At 41.9% G+C, this 24207-nt stretch overlaps 1 protein-coding gene across 6 annotated transcripts in view; it reads right to left on the bottom strand.

Moving 5' to 3' along the window:
• The window catches only part of PSIP1 (PC4 and SFRS1 interacting protein 1), a 172293-nt gene that overhangs the window by 100996 nt on the left and 47090 nt on the right, over positions 1-24207 (bottom strand). For 5 of the 6 annotated variants that reach the window (XM_033919071.1, XM_033919099.1, XM_033919109.1 and 2 more), the window contains exons 4-6: positions 11195-11333; positions 9109-9228; positions 779-880 (exon numbers count right to left, since the gene is read on the bottom strand). In XM_033919071.1, the coding sequence (XP_033774962.1) occupies positions 779-880; positions 9109-9228; positions 11195-11333 (361 nt within the window). Of the gene's footprint in view, positions 1-778; positions 881-9108; positions 9229-9910; positions 10672-11194; positions 11334-24207 lie in introns of those variants that run through there. The other variant, XM_033919118.1, reaches the window with a different exon arrangement.

Below are 24207 nucleotides of genomic sequence, written 5' to 3'. Positions count from 1 at the left end.
CTCCATTTTATTGTGAACTGCATTGGCTGCTAATGGAGGCTCGTGTTTTGTTTAACTTGGGCTGCTTTTGCTATAAGGTTATATATGGTACCGCTCCGTTTTATATGGTTAATAGATTTTCTCTAGCATCATATAAAAATAGTAGAAAGTCTCATGCCCAATTCACCTTTCAGTCAGTACAGGGCTGTAAAAGTAAGAAATTTCTGGACCATACTTTAGCATTCCAAGCAGCTTCACACAACAGAGAATTTTGATTGTTATTGCTTGGAGCTTGTTCTTATACATATTTCAGAACTCAACTGAAAACTTATCTCTTTTCAAAATACTCGGTCAAATCATTTTTTTTTTTTTTTTGTCATTCTTGAATTGTTTTTAGTTTATAATAATAATAATAGTTTATTTTTTAAATACCACCAAACCATCAGTTCTTGGCGGTTTACACAATAGAAATTACAACACAATAATTAAAATACAGATCCAAATAACAGTGTCATATAAAAGAAAATAACACAATTCAATAAAGATACTAACTAACAAAATGCGACCCTAATTTATTCAAAGTAAAATATGCACAATACAAATTACTTATACTAAAATGAGTAAGAAACTGTAATCATTATTCCATACCATAAAAATAATAAAAAAAATCCACTTATCATGATAATCTTGAAATCGATTAAATTTTAATCAATGTGCAGCCTTAATAAATAGTAGTACTTCAGCTTGTACCCGAGGATATAAAGTTTAACAATCACCCCAATCTCACACATATACAGACCTCACTGCTGGGTTGATCTTCACTGTCTTCCTTAGAAGCAGTGGTTTCTTTCTCCTCATCTTGTGTTTCCACTTCTGGTAAACCAGACTGTTTGACAGATGCCTATAAACAGAAAAAAGCAATGCTATATGTCTGCATATATAGTCTGCACCCCATCAATCCCCCCAATTCACTTTCTGATTAGTTTATCTCTACCCCTCCCCCACCACTAAATGGGTATCCTTGCCTGGAATGCTCTCTCTTTCTACCTTACCTTGCCACACAGAGGTGATTAAAGTAATCTCTTCTAGTTCTTCTACAAAACCCCCTTCCCCACTTATTTCCTGAAACAAATCAGCAATCCATCCCTCCCTTATTTGCACTCTGTGATATCTACCAGTCTCTCCTTTGGGTTACTCTCTCATTGGAAAATGGCTACTGATCTCTTATATTTAAGACTTTCATGCAAATGCATCTGATCTAAATTACTGTCCCACCTCTCAGCTTCCATATGTCTCTAAGATCGCAGAGAAGATTGTAGTTCAGCAGTTGCAATGTTTTCTTAACCAAACAAATGCTTTAAATCCTTGTCAAACAAGTTTTACACATTACAATACAGAACACATTGACCTTATTACCTTCCATAGAGACAAGTATTGCTCCTCTCTTTGGATTTGACTGCTGCATTTTATCTTGTAAATCATATTATACTCCTTAGATGACTGGAAAAGCTAGATTTGATTTTTAAAGAACAGTACATTCAAAGCTTATTGGTCAAACACCTTTTCCAATATTCATGATTTTGTGGTATTGACTCAAGGCTCGGTCCTCAGTATTATTGTTTTTAACATCTCTTTAGATCCTCTTGCCTGAGGGATCACGAGATGCTCTGAGCCGCGGCAGACACACGCCGCCTGAGCTCTTGGGCCCCGAGTCCCAATTCGCCCTGTTATTAGCCGTCGGAGGAGCGCCGGAGGTCAGCGATTTGCAGCGCTTAGAGTACTCGCTGCATGGACAGATTTTTGTCGTCTCCCACACCGCCAATGTCAACCCGCCTGCACAAAAAGGATCGGGATCGCCCGCAGAGCGGCGGAGACAAAATGGCGCCGGGCACCCTCACTCCGGCAATCCAACAAATAGCGCCGGAGGCGCTGACTGCCCTCACCCAGGCTGTAACAGCGGCTATGCAGCCCAGCATTGATAAATTATCCGAACAACTTTTAAAAGTGGAAAATCTGCTAACAGAGACGACTAGAAGAACAACTGCTTTGGAGACCAGAGTTTCAGGATTAGAGGACATACAGAGCACCCATGCCGCTACACTACAAGAACTACAGGCCCTGACCCAAAAGCAAGCGGAGAGACTGGAGGACCTGGAAAATCACTCACGTAGGTCCAACTTACGCTTTTTGGGTATTCCAGAAATGGTGGCGGGCCCGAAGCTGCTACGAGCCCTAGAGGTATGGCGGACAAATACCTTTTCATTACAAGACCCATCCGCCTTGAATGGGTGCACCGACTGGGCAGGGAGCAGGCCCTGGAGGCGGGGCCTAGAATGGTCATAGCCAAACTCTTAAATTATAATCACAAAGTTGAAATTCTACGCAAATATATAAACAACTTCGGGAGACCTTAACATTTGAAGAGTCGGAGGTCCGCATCTTTCAGGATTACTCAGCTGCCCTGACAGAGCGTAGGAAACTATTTTATTCGATTTGTGCCTCCTTGGCTGAGAAAAAAGTACGCTTCCTTTTTTTGTACCCGGCCATATTGCGCATACACCATCAGGGACAATGGCATGTTTTTGATGCAGCTGCGGAAGCAGCTCTCTATGTGAATACCCATGTGCTTACCCAGTCGGACTTAACATGACTGAGAGAATGGTATGAGATTGCACATACTCATTTCTGATTGCTGAACTTTGGATCTGAGTTTATTGGAAGTCTTGGCCCTCAATTGTGGGAGAACAGGAACACAATCTATGCCCACTATTGTTTGCTACCATGGTTCGAGCTGGTATTCATATACATGTTAAGTTATTATTATTCATGGGATAGTATGTTGTGGATAAGTTGTAGCTTATATGTTTTCCTTGTTCTAGGCTAACACTATGGATATATTATTCTTGAACTACTGGCGACTCGGGGCCTGGAGTGGCATAGTTTTGTGATCTTTCACACCTCTAGGACCGCCCCAGGGTTACAAAATAAATTGGAGCAAATCAGAGGTTCTTCCATTAAATGTGCATTGTGTAAAAGGTTTATTTGGCCTCGAACTAAAACTGAACCCAGACAAAACAAAATTTATACTTCTTGAAACAAACAAAACCCCAACCATAACAAACTTAGTAATAAACTCAATCACATACCCCACTCAACCCACCCTAAGACTTCCAGGAGTGATGATAGACAGAAGCTGTACCATGCAACCACAGATCAACAAAATAATACAGAAATAATTCGCTGTCATGAGAAACTTAAAGCAAATCCAAAAATTCTTTGACAGAAAACAATTTCAGCTCATGGTCCAATCCCTAGTCCTAGGACTTCTAGACTACTGCAACATCCTCTATCTCCTCTGCCCCGCAGTCATGATAAAATAACTACAAACAGTACAAAACACAGCCCTGAGACTGATTTATTCGCTGAAGAAATACAACCACATCACTGCCGCATATCTCGACTCACACTGGCTCCCAATACAAGCAAGAATACAATTCAAATTTTACTGTCTACTATTTAAAGCAATCAATGGAGACAGTTCAGCCTACTTGAATAACTGTCTTATCCAAACTGACACAACCAGACAAAGGAGAATCTAAACACCATTCATGCACCCCCCCATATCAGAGGCGTCAAACGCAAAAAAAGTATGATGGCCTACTGGCCACGTAGGCAGCAAAACTTGACCACCAATTATCCAATCTACTGATGACGACACCAGACTACAAAACCTTCAGAAAAGAAATTAAAACCCTGCTATTCAAGAAATCCATCAAGACAAACCAACTCCACAGGAAGTATCCCAATCCCCCAAAGTAACCGGCTCAACTATGTAATCTCTTCTGAAATTGTCCAGATAACCTCTAATGTAATCTGCCTTGAACCGCAAGGTAATGGTGGAATAAAAGTCACTAATGTAATTTGATCCATTCCTTTGGAAGGAAGAGGGTATAAAATATTTGGGTATCATGATTCAAAAAACATTGGAAGATACAATGACAGTAAATGAAAAGTCTTTCTTGCTGAAAATCAAAGAAATGTGTGAGCAGTGGAACCCTAAATCTTTCTTGGTGGGGGAAGAGTCCAAACCATCAAAATGATGATTTTGCATGCGGTTTGTTACCAAATGAGTATGTTACCGGTTTATTTTCAGAGTTTGCAAAAATTACAATCAGCGGGAGGGGTAAATTTTCCAAATTTTTATAGGTATCATCAAGCCTTCATTTTGCGTCAGGGTATGTATTGGATCCTTCCTGAACTCATGGCGAATCTGCCGGATTGGCTGATCTTAGAGAGTCATCTCATGTCCCCATTATGTCTGAATATCATATACTTATTAATGGCTATTTATTTTGAAGTCCAGTTATAATGAGGTTTAATTCAAAAAGTATATAGCTCAACAATATCCTCATTCAATAGCAAATTCATATAAGCTTGAAAAGTTTAGTAGACACTTTTCTCTAATATATCTCTACAATTCATAGTAGCTAATTCATCATTTTTCAACTTGAATGATGAATTAGCTACTATGAATGGTAGAGATATATTAGAGAAAAGTGTCTACTAAACTTTTCAAGCTTATATGAATTTGCTATTGAATGAAGATATTGTTGAGATTACCCATTACGTCTGAGCCATATTTTGAGTATCAAGCTGGCCAGAATATATAAGGACAATAGTATTCTTTTTTCTACCTGGATTACATTAAAATTTATTAATAATTTAACACCTACTCCAATATAACAATCCACATGTCAATCTCTATGGATAAACTCCAAGATACAAATTGGCGAGTCTAAAATCCTCTGGAAACATTGGCTGCAGGCAGGCATACGTACTTTAGATGATGTGATCTCAAATTGGAAAATGCAAAATGTATTACAACTGCAACAATCATTCGGCATATCAAAGTCTCAAGCTTATAAATGGTCGCAATTGAAACAGGCCATTCAGAAAGGTTTCCCTGATTGGAGCACCTTTAAAAAAAAATCAGTATAGCTTGCCGGGCCTGTGTTTCCAGACAGATTTGCAAGGGCATCAGGCCACCAAGTGGTACAAATTAATATCTGAATAAAAAAACCTAAAACAAGTCTAAAAGACATTTGGAGCATTGAGATAAAGCAGCAAATTCCTGCTACTCAATGGCCACGGATTTGGACTTAGAGGATGAGATGTACAGCGTCAGCATCTACGAGACAAACCTGTTTTTGTTTTTTGTTACATAGAATTTTTTGGAGCCTGTTCATTTACAAAGTCTAATAGATGCTGGCATTGTCATCTTGAAGTAGGGACACTGGATCATTTGTTGTTTTATTGTCCCTTGATATTCAATTTTTGGAAATTAATATGGGGACAAATTAATATGATACTGGAAACATCGATTCCATTATCCTACGATGTGGTCATATGTGGGACATTGTTAAAAGCTAAAAATCCATTAGACAGGTATAAAAGCAGACTTCTTATAATTATGACAGGGGTTGCCATGTAAACGATCACCAGGAATTAGAAAAACTGGGACAGGTTAAATTTTTCCTTTTGGTGAGAAACTTTGTATCAATGTTATAGATATAAAAAAAATGAATTCAGAAATATTGGGACATAATAAAATATTTAAAGCAATATGGGGTCCATTAACGGAATCTGTTAAATCTGATTAATTGTATAAGCCTTCAATTCCTATTTGTTTTTCACACACATTCAGGGTGGGTGGGAGAGAGGGGGAAAATATATTTTCTATTATTATTTGATTGGATGTATTTCTTGTTTGTAAAATTTTTGCACTTTGTACTCGAATTGAAAATCAATAAAGAATTACAAAAAAAAAAAAAATTATTGCTCTCATTCTTTACTATCTCCTTTTTTTTTTTTTTTTTTTTAACTATCTCTTACAGAGGGTAGGGCTAAAGGCTCCTCACCACAGCCAGACTGGCCACATAAAGCTAAAAACTTATGAGCCAAGGCAAGGAATTCTAAGCTCACATTAGAATCGACACATAATTGTGCTTTCTTTTTTGCTGCTCCTTTTTATTGGAATAAATTACCCTTACATTTATGTGCAGAGGGTTCAATTAAAAATGTTAAGGTTTTATTGAAACCTGGCTCACTGAGCAGGCTTTTTCCATTTAAGGATTTGTGGCATTGAATCCGGGCCCTTTACCTGTTTCCTGGAAAGTAGGGGTTTTTTTCTTTGATTGAATGATTGCCCTTTACTATTTATACATTATATGGGCGCTCCTTTCTATTATGTTTTTAGTTTTGTAATCTATATATATATATATATATATATATATATATATAAAATCGGAGGTATGTATGTGTGTATGTATGTGTGTGTGTGTGTGTATGTGCCGCGATCACGCAAAAACGGCTTGACTGATTTGAACGAGACTTGGTATGCAGATCCCTCACTACCTGGGGTGATATGTTCTGGGGGTCTCGCGGCCCACCTGCACACGTGGGCGGAGCTACAAACAGAAAATCAGATTTCACCCATTCATGTCAATGGAAAAAATGTAAAAAGCTGCCATTCTCACAGTAATTCAAAAACGGCTTGACCGATTTGAACGAAACTTGGTATGCAGATCCCTCACTACCTGGGGTGATATGTTCTGGGGGTCTCGCGGCCCACAACTCTATGTTGCTTGCTCAAGGGTGGGTTCACCCAATAATTTATATGTTCTTACTCCAGGAGGTGAAACTAAAAATGTTGTTTATAATCACGTTTTGCGTTAGTTGTATTGTATTCATTTTGTCAAATATTTCACATTATAATTTGAATATTGTACTTTTTATTAAGCTGTAAAAAAATAATTTCATTCACCACTATAAAGTATCTTTATTTGAATCCATTTACAGTGTTATTGCTATAATTAAATACCCGTGCAACGCCGGGGCATCAGCTAGTCAAATATAAGAAACCTTAGGTATCAATACAGTTTATCCCGTTTAGGACCTCAGCGGTGCTAACTGTGAGAAAGTTTCATTCACAGATTACAAGCACAGAAGTCTTCATCGGTCATAATTTTTTGTATTTTTTCATATAAGTTTAGATTATAGTAGTTCATTTAATAAATACATTTTTGAAAAAAGTACTCATCTCTTTGTTAAAGAAGCATAGCAGGGGTTCTTCACCAACATAGGCTATGTTTCGCCCAGGGGGCTTTATCAAGGTATTTCCCCTGACAAAAGAAGAGAGAGTTACCATAAATAACTTCAACCTTTATCATTCTATATTATAGAACTAACTCATACAGGCATAGCTTAAAGCCTACATCAGTAGTCTAACACAGTTTATAAAAATGCTCGAGAATATTTTTAGCACATACCTTTGTTATGCCGATTCCATGAATACTGCTGAAAAAGTTTGCAGCAGAAACATGGCGACGGCGTTCTTTTATCAAAAGTGTCAACGTAATGACCTCATGCAAACGTACCCTATCAAGATCGAAAGCGGGCATGGAGACATTTAAACTAATGTCATCCATTCCACTTCAGTATTCAAACCATTCGGTTTAACTGTATTAAGTGAAAAAATCATCTTTTGTTCCATAAAATTTAAACGTTCAGCATGGTTTCCACCCTCCCACCCTATCTCAATGCAATCAATTATTCTCCATTTTAGATCACTAATTTTATGCCTCATAGCCTGCCAATGCTGGACTAGCGGCGCTTCTACACTTCCGGTATTAATTTTAGAGTTATGTTCTGTTAATCTAACCATAATTTTTCTACTAGTTCTCCCTATGTATACCAGATGACATGGGCATTGTATTGCATAGATAACATGCATACTATTACATGAGGTATTCATCCTTGATTTAAAGACCCTCTTAGTGCCTGGATGGATCCATTCTGGGCCCACAATCGCTTGAGAGCACCATTGGCATTGTCCACAAATTTCCTGTGTATATACTTGTTCAGTAGGAATAACTTCACCTTTTTCCTCAAATTTTTGTAAAGCCAAAAATTCACCAATAGATCTTGATAGGGTACGTTTGCATGAGGTCATTACGTTGACACTTTTGATAAAAGAACGCCGTCGCCATGTTTCTGCTGCAAACTTTTTCGGCAGTATTCATGGAATCAGCATAACAAAGGTATGTGCTAAAAATATTCTCGAGCGTTTTTATAAACTGTGTTAGACTACTGATGTAGGCTTTAAGCTATGCCTGTATGAGTTAGTTCTATAATATAGAATGATAAAGGTTGAAGTTATTTATGGTAACTCTCTCTTCTTTTGTCAGGGGAAATACCTTGATAAAGCCCCCTGGGCGAAACATAGCCTATGTTGGTGAAGAACCCCTGCTATGCTTCTTTAACAAAGAGATGAGTACTTTTTTCAAAAATGTATTTATTAAATGAAATACTATAATCTAAACTTATATGAAAAAATACAAAAAATTATGACCGATGAAGACTTCTGTGCTTGTAATCTGTGAATGAAACTTTCTCACAGTTAGCACCGCTGAGGTCCTAAACGGGATAAACTGTATTGATACCTAAGGTTTCTTATATTTGATTTTTGAAGTTAACCTTAGTAAAATAGATATTTACTGCCTTATAAAATTTTAGTTTTGTAAACCACATAGTTCTGCATGTCAGTTTATAGCAGTATAAAAAGTAAATAAATGAAATGCTAAGCCTCAAGAATCTAATGTGGTTTTGCCTACTGGCTTACCCTCCTCTGTCCTCTCCCAATTGCTAATCTGCCTCTGGAGATTCCAAAATAAACCCCTGTGCTAAATTTGCATGAGATGCCTTATACTTTTTTGTGCACCACAGGGCATATCCAATCTATTTTCTCACATTTCAAAGAAAAACAAAAGAAATGTAGAACTATCATCCTCCATCACCACAAATCCACTGATGCAAATAAATGCCAGATCTCTAGAACACCTGATGAATGGCTGCCAATAGTAATGAGATTCCATTTCAATTGGCTGTAGTGCCTCAAGAGAAAGGTACCCTAAGCAACGTGGTGGTTTAAGGGCTTCCAACCTGTGCTGATGTATGAACAAATATCCAATAAGATGGTTACATATAGAAGAAATCTATAGCCTATAGGGCAGATCAAACTTTAGGGACAAGACCAACTGGATTCAAGGCAGGCAGCAAAAGAGTGCTTACTTTTGGAGTCGCAGACTTCCTCCGTTTGGCTCCCATTTTGTCGTCACTTTCCAAGTTGGTCTCTTGACTGTTTTCCTGAGCCACCTCTTTCCCAACTGGACTGCTAACAGGTGGAGAGGCCTTAAAAGGAAAAAAAAAATCACAAGTAATATTTAAGATTAATGCATATCAGCCTGTGTTATAAAATGGACATCTAATGAGAGATACTTTTCTAGATGTCAAGAGATGAGATTCTAGAAGTCTAAAGACCTTTGCTTAACAACCTTGTGAAACCTGTTCACACAGAAGCGTGCGTTGGAAAGCATACAAAAAACAGGAGCAAAATCGCTCACATTTCACTGAACAAGTCATAGTGATAAAGATCAGATTACTTTTCATCAAACTGAACAGGGATAAGATTCAAAATTGGTTTTCCGTGGTCAAAACTAGCCCCCTCTTTTACGAACGCATAGCGCGGGTTTTAGTGCCGGCAGGGCGGTAACTGCTCCAACGCTCATAGGAATTCTATGAGTGTCGGAGCAGTTACCGCCACTGCCAGTGCTAAAACCCACGCTAGGTGTTCGTAAAAGACGGGGTAGGTGTATGGATGCAGGGATAAGTCACATGTGGCCATGCCTAAATTCATATGATCGTGACCAAACAGTTTTAAAACTGGGCGAGGGGAGTGTACATCATGCTAAACTTCTGCACCACCATGCACAAAGCAAAATTTCTTTCACCCTACAGGTCTCTCAAAAACAGAGCGAAGTCTACTATAAAATATTATTCCAAATCTTACTCATAAGGTTCAACATGCGCTCACCATGTGTTCTTCTACCACTCTCCATCTTTTCGGGAAAGAAAGCAGATGACAAGTATACATGGCAAATTCATTTCTTCTCTAGTGAGTAAATCCTCATTCTACTGGAGCCCTTACTCTCCATAACAAATTTACCTCACCTACTCTCCATAACCAATCTGACATCTTCTCCCAGATCGTCCTCTTTATTCCTCCAATGACTCCCCTCATCACAAATCTTTCGCTTTATTCTCCAATATTATTTTTCTTCCTTTCTCCCTTTATCCAACCCTATAGATCAGTCTCTTCTCCTTCTGATGTCTCTTTTGCTCCTCCCCAGAATCTAAGCCCAGTGTTCTATATTGTTTGGTTTCCAAGGAAAAGATACTTCTGCAGCCTGGTATTCCCTGGACTGTCCTGCTAGTCCACAAAATGCACGTTCATTAAGTGTCCATTTTTTATGTATCTAAAATTTTCGGATATATAGACACAAAGAGACACGCTTACATACATCTTGTCTACATAGGTAAAATGTACAGACAAGGTTGAAATTCTTGTAATTCTGCATGTACGTAGTTCTCCCAGAAACGAGATGATGCATGAAAGCCAAACATATCTAAAAATAAAATCTCATTCAATTAAGGCAGTGGCATCATACCTCAGTATTTTGAGTACCAATATATGCCCAACAGAAGATAAAGAGAATCCCTTTTGCATTATTTTTCTATAAACACTGCACAACTACTGTGTCCTGAAGGTGGACCTCAAAACAGATTTCATCATACCAGGTTTCTTTTGTCATTCCCAGTCTCTTCCCAGGCGAGCTTTATCAGCCATTCTTTTTACAAAAAAAAAAAAAAAAAAAAATTATATAAATATATATCTATCTATCTATGGACACAGAATCCTCCAGTCCTCTTGCACAATGCTTCACTTGTTCCTGCCTGTGTCCATGGCAACATCACTTCCCACAGCGACAGACGTAAGTGCTACTGCAAAAATCATCCTCTCCTCTCCCCTTCCGTGAGAGCCTGCCAATTATCAGCTAATGAATATGAGGTGAATTCACAGGGCAAGGTCATCGATATTCACTCCCTCTAACAGCATTCTTGAGAAAGACAGATGTTATTCATCCTTCTGCTCCTCCTCTGTTCCCTAATCGAATATGAATGGCAAAGTCAAATCCACAGTGTCTCCTGAATCCTTAAGAATAATCAAACATCCTGTCCAATTCCAATGCAACCTGGAGGCATTGGCAGATAACACATAAATACTCTTATTATACAGTCCTATACCCCCCCCACTCACCTGTTGACTGGAAAACTTGACTTTGGGGTTATTATCAATTTCCCACAGCCCCTCATTAAAACCCTTCCTCTTGTTAGGCTTCCCATATTTTTCTTTGTTTTCCAAATATGGAAAGATGTCCTTTGGCCCCAGAAAAGCCCTGGAAACAGAAGAGAAAATATGATATAATTGATAAATGAATTATCAAATATGTCTAGTAATGCACTGACTAAAAATTACAACATTTATGAAAAGAGAAAGACGTTTCAGATAAGCTCGTAGGCAGGGTGATTTCCTATCCTGAAAAATTAAACCTCAGTAACAGAGGAATTCTGTTGGGGTACATCTATGCTAGGGTTTAGAGCACTGCAACGTACATTTATTATAAACAATAAATCAATGTCTATGATTTTCTTGTTCTAGTCTGCCTGTATTTTTTTCTTCTTTGGTGTGAAAGGAGAATGCCCATGATGAAGTGCAGCCCTTCCATAAGGAAGTTTGGGTCCTTTCCAGAAGAGAACTGCCATTAAGTTCAAAACTAAAACACCTGTCTAGGATTCCAATGAAGTTTCATTGGTGATGTACTGCATTTTAAATTAATTCGATATATTTATTTTTCTGCTGTAAAACTTGGAACTAATTGCTTTGATTTCTTATTGGTTGCACTGTATACTGCCAACTAATATCTCTTTGTCACGGGTAGGAACAGAGTATATTGGCAAAGATTATGGGAGCCCTGTCTAACCTGTTTGAGTCCTGACCACAACTGTCTGGCTTTTTCAGGCTTATACAGATTTTTACATTTGTGTCCAGCAGCTAGAATGATGGTTACTCTATCTGAATTGCCTGTTTTCTGCCTCAGTTATTCTCCTTAGAGGCCTGAGGATCCTGTGGGGAGTTCGCTCTTCTGTGAGCATATTGCCAAAGGCTGTTTCATGTGGGTGTTTGTTGCACACAGCAGGTTAGTTCTACATTGTTCCTCCATGTTTTTCTGTGTTGCCTTTGTGCTAGTTTATTACTTATTTTCATGTATCACAGAGCAGACCAATTCAGAAATTATTTATTTTGATGGGGAGCTTCCCCAGAACCCTCCTTTCTTGTCATGGTATGTTGTTCAGGTATGGTATTTGTTGTTCATGGTATGGTATTTCTTTGTTCAGGTATGTTGCTTGGCTTTGCGACTGAACTGCAGGGGGGGGCTCTAATCTCTCTCTCTAAGGTGGGAGGAGCATGTGCTCAGAAAAGTAACCTAACATAGCAAATGAAGTGTTAGGATTTTTGCAACTCCCAGATTGTGCGAAGGAATTGAACACCTAGGGCTCCTTTTTACGAAGGTGCACTAGCGGTTTTATCGCACGCACCGGATTAGCGCGCGCTATAGCGCATGATAGCTGAAAATCTACCGCCTACTCAAAAGGAGGCGGTCGCGGCTAGCGGGCGCTATTCTGCGCATTAAGCCCCTAGCGCACCTTCGTAAAAGGAGCCCCTAGTGTACTGAATCCTGAAGGGATGTAACAGAATCTGAAGAGTGATCGAGGGGATTCAGGGTAGAGAATGACACGGTGACAAAATTCATCACCGTTCCCGTCCCCGCGGATAACCGCGGGAAATAATCCCATGTCATTTTCCAGTGTCTATTTCAACCTCAGTCCTTCTACACCAGCATTCTTCAAAGCAAAGCTTGCGGGTCAGTGGTTGTGCCCAATTATACTCCGATTCTTCCCTCTCTCCTTAAAGAATGACATGAAGATGGTTTCCCACGGTTATCCGCGGGAACAGGAACAGTGATGAATTTTGTCACCTTGTCATTCTCTAATTCAGGGGAATCGTAAATGGAAAATGGAATAGATGGATATGAAAGTTGTGGTAAAAAGGGAGGGGAGGTCAAAGAAAGAAGGATTACAAAGAGAGAACGGATGGATAAAACCTGAGAAAATGAGCAACTAGAAAAAGAAAGTTGAAAGAACCAGATGGGATTGGAATTTAAACATCTAAAAGGGGCACATTAAAACCTTGGCTGGGGGTTAGGGCTAAAGATGGCGGCTTGACTGCTGGCAGTGTTTGGGAGTGTTCTCGGCGGCTGGGGTCTTTTCATTCAATGTGATTGTCTAACTTGCAATTACAGTATGCCTCATTCAAAAAGAAAAGGTGTTGTCAAAGCTGTGCGTCTTCTCCAGCTTGGATATAGTGTATAGTCACCTCCCCAGCTTACCCTTGATTGCTTCACTGCCAGGCCTACACCAGAATTGCTGGAGGTTGGTTTCCCAGCTGAGGGGAACAGTGAAAGAGTGCCTTTCTGCTCCTCGGGACTACCGTATTTTCACGCATATAACACGCGCGTTATACACGATTTTTACAAACCGTGCATAACCTTGCGCGTTTTACAACTTTTTTTTACATAGTTCCCCCCCCCGATTCACCCCCTCCTTGAAGTCCTGTCCCCACCCTGAAAGCCTGATGCCCCCCCGACGTCCGATTCACCCCCCCCTGCAGGACCGTTCGCACCCCCACCCCGAAGGACCTCTCGCACGCACTCGCACCCCCACCCCGAAGGACCGCTCGCACGCACTCGCACCCGCACCCCCGAAGGACCGCTAACACCCCCACGGCCTCCCGACCCCCCCCCCCCCATCATGTAGAAGCTCCTACCGTTGTCCTGCTGCTTCCTCTTGGAGGTCCCGGCCCTTTTGTGAGCCCTGCGTCTGTGCTGATTCCTCTTCCGGCGGTCCCGCCCTTTCTCTGATGTCAGGGGGGGGTCAGGAGGCTGTGGGGGTGCGAGCGGTCCTTCGGGGTGGGGGTGCATGCGAGTGGTCCTTCAGGGTGGGGGTGCGAGCGGTCCTGCGGGGGGGGGGGTGAATCGGACGTCGGGGGGGCATCAGGCTTTCAGGGTGGGGACAGGACTTCAAGGGGGAGAGGAGAGTCGGGGCGGGCGAAAGGAGAGTCGGGGTGGCAAGAGGAGAGTCGGGGAGGGCGAAAGGAGAGTCGGGGCGGCATGTGCAGTATACAGGTATGCGCGGTATATATAAATTTATTTACATAAATTACAGTTTCCCGCGCGTTTTACACGGGTGCGCGGTATATGAGTGAAAATACGGTAGATGTCACACTTTCCCCAATTACGAAACTACACTTTCGTAATAGCCAAAAACTATTTTGTGAAGAAAAGATTTGGATATATCCTAATTTGGCAAAAGTAACTCAAGAAAGATGGAGAGAATTTCTATCAATAAGAGATGACATTAAGAAACTTGGTGGTTCATTCTTGTTAACTTATCCATATAAATGTATGATTCGCTACCTGGGGAATAAATATGGTTTGTTATTTTTGTTCCAAGCCAATTAAAATCCTTCATAGATCTTACAAATTTCACTGAGATAAAAGCTTAGACATTATGTATGAGGCTCAGGGATGTCAAGTAATAGCCTTTCTATTTTATTTACTGTAATTTTTCTTTTTCTCCTGTTTATGGACCCCCACCCTAGATTATGGTGGTTTAAGAGTTCTTTACATAAATGCTTTTTAAAAAATTTCTTTCGAATTGTATATCCTCAGAATTTTGTATGCTTTGATATGTTTAGACTCTGTTTTTCTGTAAACACGGTGATTGCTTGTTGTATAATTGCAAATTATATAAATAACAAAAAAACCATCTAAAAGCACATTCATCAGCATGTAAGAATGCAAAATTCGAAAGAAGAAAGACATTCAAGCTGCTGAAATGGCCACAGCACAGGAGACTTCCGCAACATGGAATGAAAAGGAGAAGATACGAATTGGGGAAAGTGGAATGAAAAGAACCAGAAACAACAGAAGTATGTAAGCCTCTTGGTGAATGAAGGACAATCTGGGAGAGCTTTTAGGCTGTACATGAACAAGAGAGGCCAACAGATCAAGCCACCTTAGCATCAAATATATGCAATCATGGATGGAGAAATTCCTTTGGGCTGAGGAGACATTGTGGCTGACCGAGCTGGTCCAAAGTGAAATTTAGAAAATTATTAAAACCCCCCAAAAGACCTGGAGCCTTCTGATTCAAGCCATGGTAAGAGAATGCTAATATAGTACTAATTGTTCAAGCTCCCGACACAGAGGAGCCTTCTTTGAAGAACTTTCGCCACCGGAGGAGCCTGCCTTCTTCTCCGGCCCACCCTGCATCGAGAGAGGAGCGTGGGAGCCCTGCTCCGCCCCCCTCCCGACACAGGAGAGCCGACCTCCTGCAAGACATCCTTCTTCCCAGCGTAACTCGGCAGGGCAGCTCCACCGATACCAGAAGCTGCCCCATCGTGGGACTGACCCTCAGCCGCAGAGAGAGTACCTAGGGCCGCGTGGGAGTCCAGCTCCACCACCCGAGACCTCCTGCAGCTCAACTTTGCTGTTTCTTTGCTTCTTCTGGGCAGCTCCATTGAATCCGGAGCGGCCCCAACACTGCCTGATCCCTCCGGCTGCTGGGACGAAGCTCCGGGACGCGTGGGAGTCCAGCTCCGCCTCCCGAAACCCCCTGCAAGCCAGTTCTTCCCAGCGTGTCTCGGCAGGGCAGCTCCACCGATACAAGGAGCTGCTCCATCACGGGACTGACCCTCAGCCGCAGAGAGAGTACCTCGGGCCGCGTGGAAGTCCAGCTCCACCACCCAAGGCCTCCTGCAACTCAACTTTCGTCTCTATTCCTATCAAATCTCTTCATAATTGTCAAGTTCCATTCTGACCTAGTCAACAATCACTGTCAGTCCTATCTACCCTGGTGCCAAAATCCCCACGCTTTTGCGCACCAGAAGCTACCCCTCCAAAAAAAAAACCCAGAAGAATCAATCACGCCTCCCTAAAGCCCATTCACCCTGCCAACCCCCCCAACCCCACCTCAGACTCTCTCACCCCAGTCCCATCTCTATACTGCAACGCCAGATCCGCATGCAACAAAACCCAAATTCTGAAGGATCTTCTTGAAGATCTCAATCCCGGTTTCTTATTCATCACCGAAACTTGGATCGCAAAAGATGACTTCTTCTCTCAAAATGAACTCTGTTCCCACGGTTACCAAAGCCTCTTCTCCCCCAGAATTAACCGGAAAGGAGGTGGTCTTGCACTCCTCCATAAATCATTCTTCGACGTCCAACTTCTTGATAAGGGTAGCCAGGCTTCCCTAGAATACATGCTAGCCTCTGTCAATGATGAGCTCCACCCACACCCCCTAGGTATCCTGCTTTTATACCGCCCACCTTCTTCCCCCTGGAACAAATCCTCTGACCTCATCCTTGAGACCATTACAAACGCCTTCCTCAGATTTCAAAGATTACTAATCATTGGGGATATTAATCTTCACTTAAACGATACTACCAACAAGGATGCATCTGATCTCATCAACTTCCTCACCTCTTTAGGCTTCCCCCCCCCCCGGCTCCTTCTCCAACCCATGAAAAAGGATATGCGTTAGACATCATCAGCTTCATCGACCTCTCCGAACACAAAACTTCGATCGACGACACTCGCTGGGACCCCGTCCCCTGGTCCGACCACTTCCTAGGGGCTTTCTGCCTCCCCATCTTCATGTCCCACCTCGAACCCCCCCCCTCATTCTCCCAATCCTATCACCTTCCGGAAAAAAATTGCGAGCAATTTGTTCTGGGCCAAATTCCTCAACCTAACTCCCACCATCCACAACCCTCCAAACCCTGAATCCAACTGGCACAATTGGATCACCCTCTCTGAGACCACCTACCACTCCCTTGCCCCACTATCCACCAAAACGGTCTCCTACACCCGCAAGGCCCCCTGGTACCTTCCCCTCCACAGACAACTAAAGCAGAAATGTCGAACACTAGAACGAAAATGGAAAAAAATCCAAATCCCCCACTGATAGACAGTCCTGGAGGACTTCCATTAAGTTCTACAACACCGAATTAAAAAAATCAAGGAAGAACTACTACGGCAACAAAATCTGCAGCTCCAACAACCAAAGTAACACTTTGTTCAATATTTGGCGTTCCATATCCTCTAAACACGATTCCTCCTCACTCCCCTCCTCTCCATCTGCTAACGATCTTGCAAAATTCTTCAATGAGAAAGTGACTACCTTACGATGCTCCTTTCCCCCAACCCCCGCCTACAACTCTCTAGTGCTCACTACCTCCACACCTAATCTAACCGAGGCCAACCATATCCCAACCGATAGATCCTGGACCGCCTTTGAGCCCGTTTCCGACTCCCAAGTCTCTAAACTCTGCCTCAAGTTAAAATCTTGCAACTGCACCTTAGATCCTTTCCCCTCCTACTTATACGAGAACATTCCAGCTCAGGCCATCTCATCTCTCACCAAACTCTTAAACTCCGCCCTTCTCTCAGGCCTATTTTCGACAGAAATGGGACGCATCTCCTTATCCCCTCTCTTGAAAAAAGCTGATCTGGACCCCTCCACTCCTTCCAGTTATCGCCCAATAGCCAACATTCCTCTCCTGACTAAAATGCTGGAATCTATCATAGCCACCCAACTCTCATCCTATCTTGAGAGATTCTCCATTCTCCTTCCCTACCAACATGGATTCAGACCCAACTACAGCACTGAATCTCTCTTAGCCTCTTTGATCTCAAAGGTCCAACAACTCCATTCCTGCAACAAGTTCGCTGTCCTTCTTCAATTCGACCTCTCTGCAGCTTTTGACATTGTCCACCACGACATACTCATCCTCCAACTCTCCGAAATTGGCATAAATTCCACAGTCCTAGATTGGTTCTCAAAATTCTTACGTTCCCGCTCCTACTCCGTTAACATGAATGGTACCTCATCCTCCCCTTGGAAACCGCTCTGCGGAGTCCCCCAGGGTTCACCTCTATCCCCGATTCTTTTCAATGTTTATATGTCCTCCCTGAAACTCCTCCGCCTTTCTACCTCTGAGACACTTTACACCTACGCCGATGACATCCTTGTCCTTCTCGAAACTGACTCTAACCTCACCAACCTCTCTGACAACATCTCAACTTGCATAACAAATCTCCAATCCTGGGCTCTCACCGTTCAAATGAAACTAAATGAGACCAAAACTAAACTTCTTTGGCTTGGCCCGAAATTAGATCAGCTACCCTCCCTCATCCCACTTCCCTCTGGCACCACTCTGCAGCTTGAGCACTCTAGCAAAGTTCTGGGCATCACCATTGACTCTACATTGTCCTTTAACGAACACATCAACTCCCTAGTAAAAAAATGCTTTTTCAATCTTCATATGCTAAGGAAAGTCAGATCCTGCTTCCACCAGCAACATTTCGCTGTCCTTGTCCAGTTCATCATTCTTTCCAGACTGGATTACTGCAACTCCATCTACCTAAGCCTAACAAAGAAAAGTCTCACCAGACTTCAACGGATCCAGAACACCGCAGCTAAACTAATCTTCGCAAAAGGCAAATTCGACCATGTCTCCCCTCTTCTGTCTAAGCTTCACTGACTCCCAGTCTTCCTCAGGGTTCGCTACAAATGCGCCTGTCTTACCTTCAAATCTCTTCACGGCATCCTTCCTCCCCTCTTTCCTCTATCTTGGCTCTCGAGTACTCACTCCACCAGATCCACTCAGAAATTCAAACTATCCTTCCCTTCTCTAAATGGCATTTCCCACACAGGAAAACTTGGAACGTCCCTCCTCTTCAGGATCACCGAACTGTGGAACAGCTTTACTGCCCATCTTCGGAGTTCAACCTCCCTACAATACTTCAGAAAACATCTGAAAACCTGGCTTTTCTCCAAAATGTAACTTCCCCCTCCCTCCCCCCCTCCCCTTCCTGTTTACCAAGCCCTCCTTCCTTCCTCTGGAGCTCCTTTCTTTGTTTTTAATTCCTGTAAACCGTGTCGAGCTCCACTTCTGTGGAGATGACGCAGTATATAAACTTAAGGTTTAGTTTAGTTTTAGTTTAGTTTATTAAAACAAAAAACAAAAAACCAACCCAAACAATGTGCGACAAGAGGGGAAAGCATGTGGGTATAGATGTGTTTGTGTGGTTTTTCTGTTTCTGATCTGGAAGGGAAAGGAGAGGGACCATATGAATGGAACACTACCTTCCCAAGTATTCCATTGGTTCCGAAAGAATAATTAAATGGAAGGTCTTACAGACACAGTGGACAAACCTCAATTTTGCCTCATGTCCATTAATCTTTGCTTTGAATCATCAATAGTTTTGTTAAATTAAGAAAAATGCACTTGATATCTCAAATAGATGTGAAAAATGTATTAGTCCACTTGTCTGTAAGACTATCCAAATGACACCAAGTATGATATATCAAACCATGTAATATCAGTGTCAGATTTTAAAGGATGTCTTTTACAGTTTAACCACAGGTACTACAAGTTTCAAGTTTATTAGGATTTTATATACCGCCTATCAAGGTTATCTAAGCAGTTTTTACAATCAGGTATTCAAGCATTTTCCCTATCTGTCCCGTTGGGCTCACAATCTATCAAACGTACCACAGATATTGCAATGTTCTCTACCACTAGAAAGCCATACACATGGAGAGGTATTTTCAAAAGAACGTCCAAAAAAATCCATCCCTCTCACAGCCATTTTCAAACAGAAAAAAATGTTGGCATTTCCTGACCGAAAATACACAAGGACTTACTTGTGCTGAAAACATCCAAAATGAACAGCAATTTTCCAAAATGAAACATCCAAAATATGGACACCAAAAAAATCAAGTCTGTCTGGCATTGTTGGTACAGAAAATGATCCCTGTAGACCAGAGGATCAGCCCAGTGGTCAGTGCAGTGGACTTTAAACAACAGGTCCTAGGTACAGGTAACAAGATCTTTTATCTGAAATTCTGAAAACTGAAAAGCTCTGAAAACCGAAATTTGATGCAAACTGAAGTAGTCAATTTCCTCAGCGTGGCACATGCTGAAACCAATGCAGGTACATGCTTTTCTCCTGATCTCTGTGCAATTCAAGTTAGAGGGCTGGTCAGTGGCAAAGAAGAGCATAGATTTCACTCAAGGTGTCAATGAGAAGCAGAAAAGGTCAGAGGGCTGGAAAATGGCAAAGAGTGCTGTGGATTCCACTCAGGGTGGCAGTGAGAAGCAGAAAAGGAAGCATTTTATCTCTGTCAATAGCACAGAAAGTTGAGATATTGAAGAAGCTTGGGGGGATCCAAGATGGCGACAGAGTGAGTCGCGTCTGTGAGTGGCTCCTGCATTCTATCGGCAATTATTTTCCTACTAACATTTTCCTACCTTTTGCTATGCCTAAGCGCAGGGGTAGACAGAGGGGCGTTCTTCCAGCCTCCTCTGTCACTTTGCCGTCGCGGCAGACAGCAATACTTCATGCCGTCCCAGTTGGAATGGGCTTATCTGCAGACCGAGGGGGGCAGACCTCGGTCCTGGAGGGCGAGGTGTCGCTCAGCCCATTAGGACCTGGAGTTCCTCCGCGCCCCGGGAGGATGTCGGGGACGCCGTCAGAAGCACAGAAGGCGCCGGAGCTGATGTCTCCGGTGGCGTTGCAGATTTCACCCCTGACCCCGGACGAGATACATAACTTGCCGACTTCTTTACAGCTGACATTAGAGGACGGAGGAATTGAAACCTACATTGAAGCAGGGAAGGAGAAGGTGGAACCCATTAGAGTAGTTCCCGGTACAACTTTTCTTACTCCTTTAATAAGACCTGAAGTGATAGATATGGAGGCCACTTGGAGTGGTTTGGAATCATTGCACAAGGTATGCTCTCATTTTGTTACCTTAGTACAGAACACTAATATACAATTTAAGACTTTTGAAGAGAAATTTCAAAAACAGTCCAACAGAATAGACAATTTAGAAAAATCAATGGTAGAAGTGAAGGCTTCAACAACTTACAATTGAAGGAAAAATGTTTATTTACTAGAAAAATTGAAAATTTGGAAAATGCAAATCTGAATTTGAACCTTAGACTTATAAATTTCCCTATTTCCAAATTTCAAACACCAAGAGACTTATTTCATTCCTTCTTAAAATTAGTACTAAAATTACCTGAAAATAATATGCTACCGTTACAAAAATTATATTATTTAAATATTCCTAAAGAAGATAAAGGTAAAGGAACCATAACAGGAGATTTAGATCTCACTGCTATGTTGGAAACATCTCAACAAGAAGAAATAATTACCAGAGCAACCTTATTGGTAACCTTCATTTTTCTCCAGGATAAGGAAGGAATTCTTCATCTATTCTATAGGACTGATAATCCAGAATTTCATGGTTCTAAAATTTCAATATTTCCTGATGTATCAAAATGGACACAAGCCAGACGGAAGAAATTCCTGGTTTATCGTCAGTTAACTTTGAGTATGGGAGCAACTTTTCAGTTACGTTTTCCTTGTAAATTCTGTGTTACCTATCAGAATACTAGATATGTATTTTATGATCCTGATCAGTTGAATTTTTTCCTTGAGGGTAAAGCAGTTGGGAAAACTTCAGATCCCTCCATGAAACCTCTTAACCAGGAAGATACTTAATTAAATCCAACTGTACTCTGTAATGTGATTGAACTTTTCCTGAAAACCAACTTCCCTTGGAGGTGAAGGACCCTCTCTCTTTAGACTGTGGACTTTGAACTTAGTCATTAATGTGGAATTATTTTATAATTTGCTTGTTTTGTTTCCTTTTAATTGTTTATTTCTACTAAATTGTTGCTTAACAATTTATAAAAGCATATAAATAATAAAGAAAAAGAAAGAAGAAGCTTGATCAAGGTGTATCTGTACAATGACTGGCTGAAGAATATAGTGTGGGAACAACAACCATATATGACTTAAAGAAACAGAAAAATGATAAGTTGAATTTTAACAGTGTGAGTGATGACTAGAAATTAATGTATCCCATCAGGCTCTATTCCTGCGTGTGAGTGTACATGCGAGTATCTGGAAGAGTAGAGTGATGACACATTTCATTTACCCAACAAAGCAGTTAGAGAATTGTTTCTTTCAAGTTTCTACAATACAGAAGCTGAAACTGCTTTTCCTATAGAAATGCATTTGGCTGAACTAATTTGACTCATTTTCCAACACTATCCCTCCAATCTTCAGCCAGCGGTGGTCAACTTTTTCAAAATGCTTACTGTTGCCAGTTGATTTAGCCCCCGATGTCTGGACACCGGCAATGAATATCAGGGGGCTAAGTCTATGCAGCCTCGCTGCCCAGATCTTATGCAGGCCCGGCCGATATTCAGTCGGGCCAGCAAATGAGTTATGCAGGCTGAAGCTGAATATTGGGTTGGAGCCCGCATAAGTATTTTTCTCTTCTTAAAAAAAACTAACAAAAAATACTCTCAAGTTGCTTCATCATCCTTTGCCTCAGTTACAAACCTTGACTATCATTTGGTATCTTGAATTAACATGCCATTAATGTAAATGTTTAGTTGATGAAGAGACCCTGTTTCAAAATAACAAGAGTTTGGATTATTTAATGTGTATTAATTTACTTTAGTCCGTTTAGAGTAATGCAGTTTACAAGTATTTTGCAAGTGAACTGTAACTGGCAAACTGAGCATTGACTCGATTTGCGAGCCCTCACCCGACCCGAACCCAGGAACCAGCAGTATTGCTCCCCCTGAAGCCACCGGTGCTGCTCTCTCCCTTCCCGATCGCCTCCTCCCCCCTACCCCACCTCCCACTGATCGCCCTGTCCATACCCGTGCGCCGCCGGTCTGCTGCTGGGCCTTGAGCATCTGTGCACTCTCAAGGCCTTCTGGATCTCACCCTCTCCGAGATTCTCATGAAACTCGAGATCTTATGAGAATCTCGGTGAGGGTGAGATCCAGAAGGCCTTGAGCATGCGCAGATGCTCAAGGCTCAGCAGCAGACCGGCAGCGCACAGGTAAGGACAGGGCTGGTCGGGGGGGGGGGAGGAGGCGATAGCAGCACCTGTGGCCTCAGGGGGAGCATGGGAGTGGGGTGAGTCTTGACAGGAGTGGGCCAGCACCTGAGAGTCCCGGCGGAGGGGGTAGTGGCATCGGGAGGGGGAGGGCAGCGTTCGAGAGCGGCAGGGCCAACAGTGCCTATCCAGGCTCGGTGGCGGGACAGTTTGATTACAGCCAGCACCCTGGAGCCAGGGCACACCATCACCACCCGCACAACCCGCAGTGAGAGGCAGCAAACAGCAGCAGAGGCCTCCCCAAGAGAACTGGAGGAGCTGTGTGGATAGGTCTGTGGCAGAGGCAGCGGTGGAGGCGTCGCTAATGGTAATTAAGTTTTTGGGGATGTGGAACGAATTGTTCTAGTTTACATTAACTCTTATTGGAAAAGTTGCTTTGATATACGAGTGCTTTGGATTACGAGCATGCTTCTGGAACGAATTATGCTTGTAAACCAAGGTAGCACTGTATTAGATTCTAAGGACATTGAAATATCAGTTGTACCAGAAAGTAACATACTGTATACTATTAAATGAACTAATATAGCATGATCTATATTAAAAAAAAAAAAAATCATCTATGGTATGCCATCCTTAGTGGTGCCAGTACATAAGGAAAAGTGCAACCATAAATTTGCTGGCACAACAAACTCATGGGATAGGTCCTTCAGAATCTCTACTTGACTAGCCCTGTTCTTGCTCTCCACATGAATCTACAGTCCTGCTGTAGTATCTCTGCTCCACGTCCATCTCCTGTTCCTGACCGAGAGTCTACTCTAGCACCATAGCTGCAGGCTAAGATGCATTCCATGCCAGTCCTGATTCTACTGGCATCTTTCACCTCTGCTGGGATCATATTTGGATCTTCTCCTCAGAAGGGGCAGACTTTTGTTCAACTCATATCCTTGGATTTGGCCATTCAGCCTCTCTGGTTAGGCTTTTCCTTTATGTAATGTTTGCTAGTAACTGGAAAATACCCCAACATGTAGTTCCTTGTCACAATTTTGCAACGATCATATATATATTAGGCTCATGGAGGTGTATAAATGTGAGCCTTTTATGCTGAATGTACAATACAATCTCAGTTAACGGACACTCTCACCCAAATGGCAAAAAAAAATTGCTGGTGAAAAAAAATAAATATCCCCCAAAGCACCAGCAACAGCAGTCCTGAGC

Source organism: Geotrypetes seraphini, chromosome 1 (genome assembly GCF_902459505.1).
Source record: "Geotrypetes seraphini chromosome 1, aGeoSer1.1, whole genome shotgun sequence".
NCBI lineage: Eukaryota > Metazoa > Chordata > Amphibia > Gymnophiona > Dermophiidae > Geotrypetes > Geotrypetes seraphini.
This window is presented reverse-complemented; position numbering and strand designations above follow the sequence as displayed.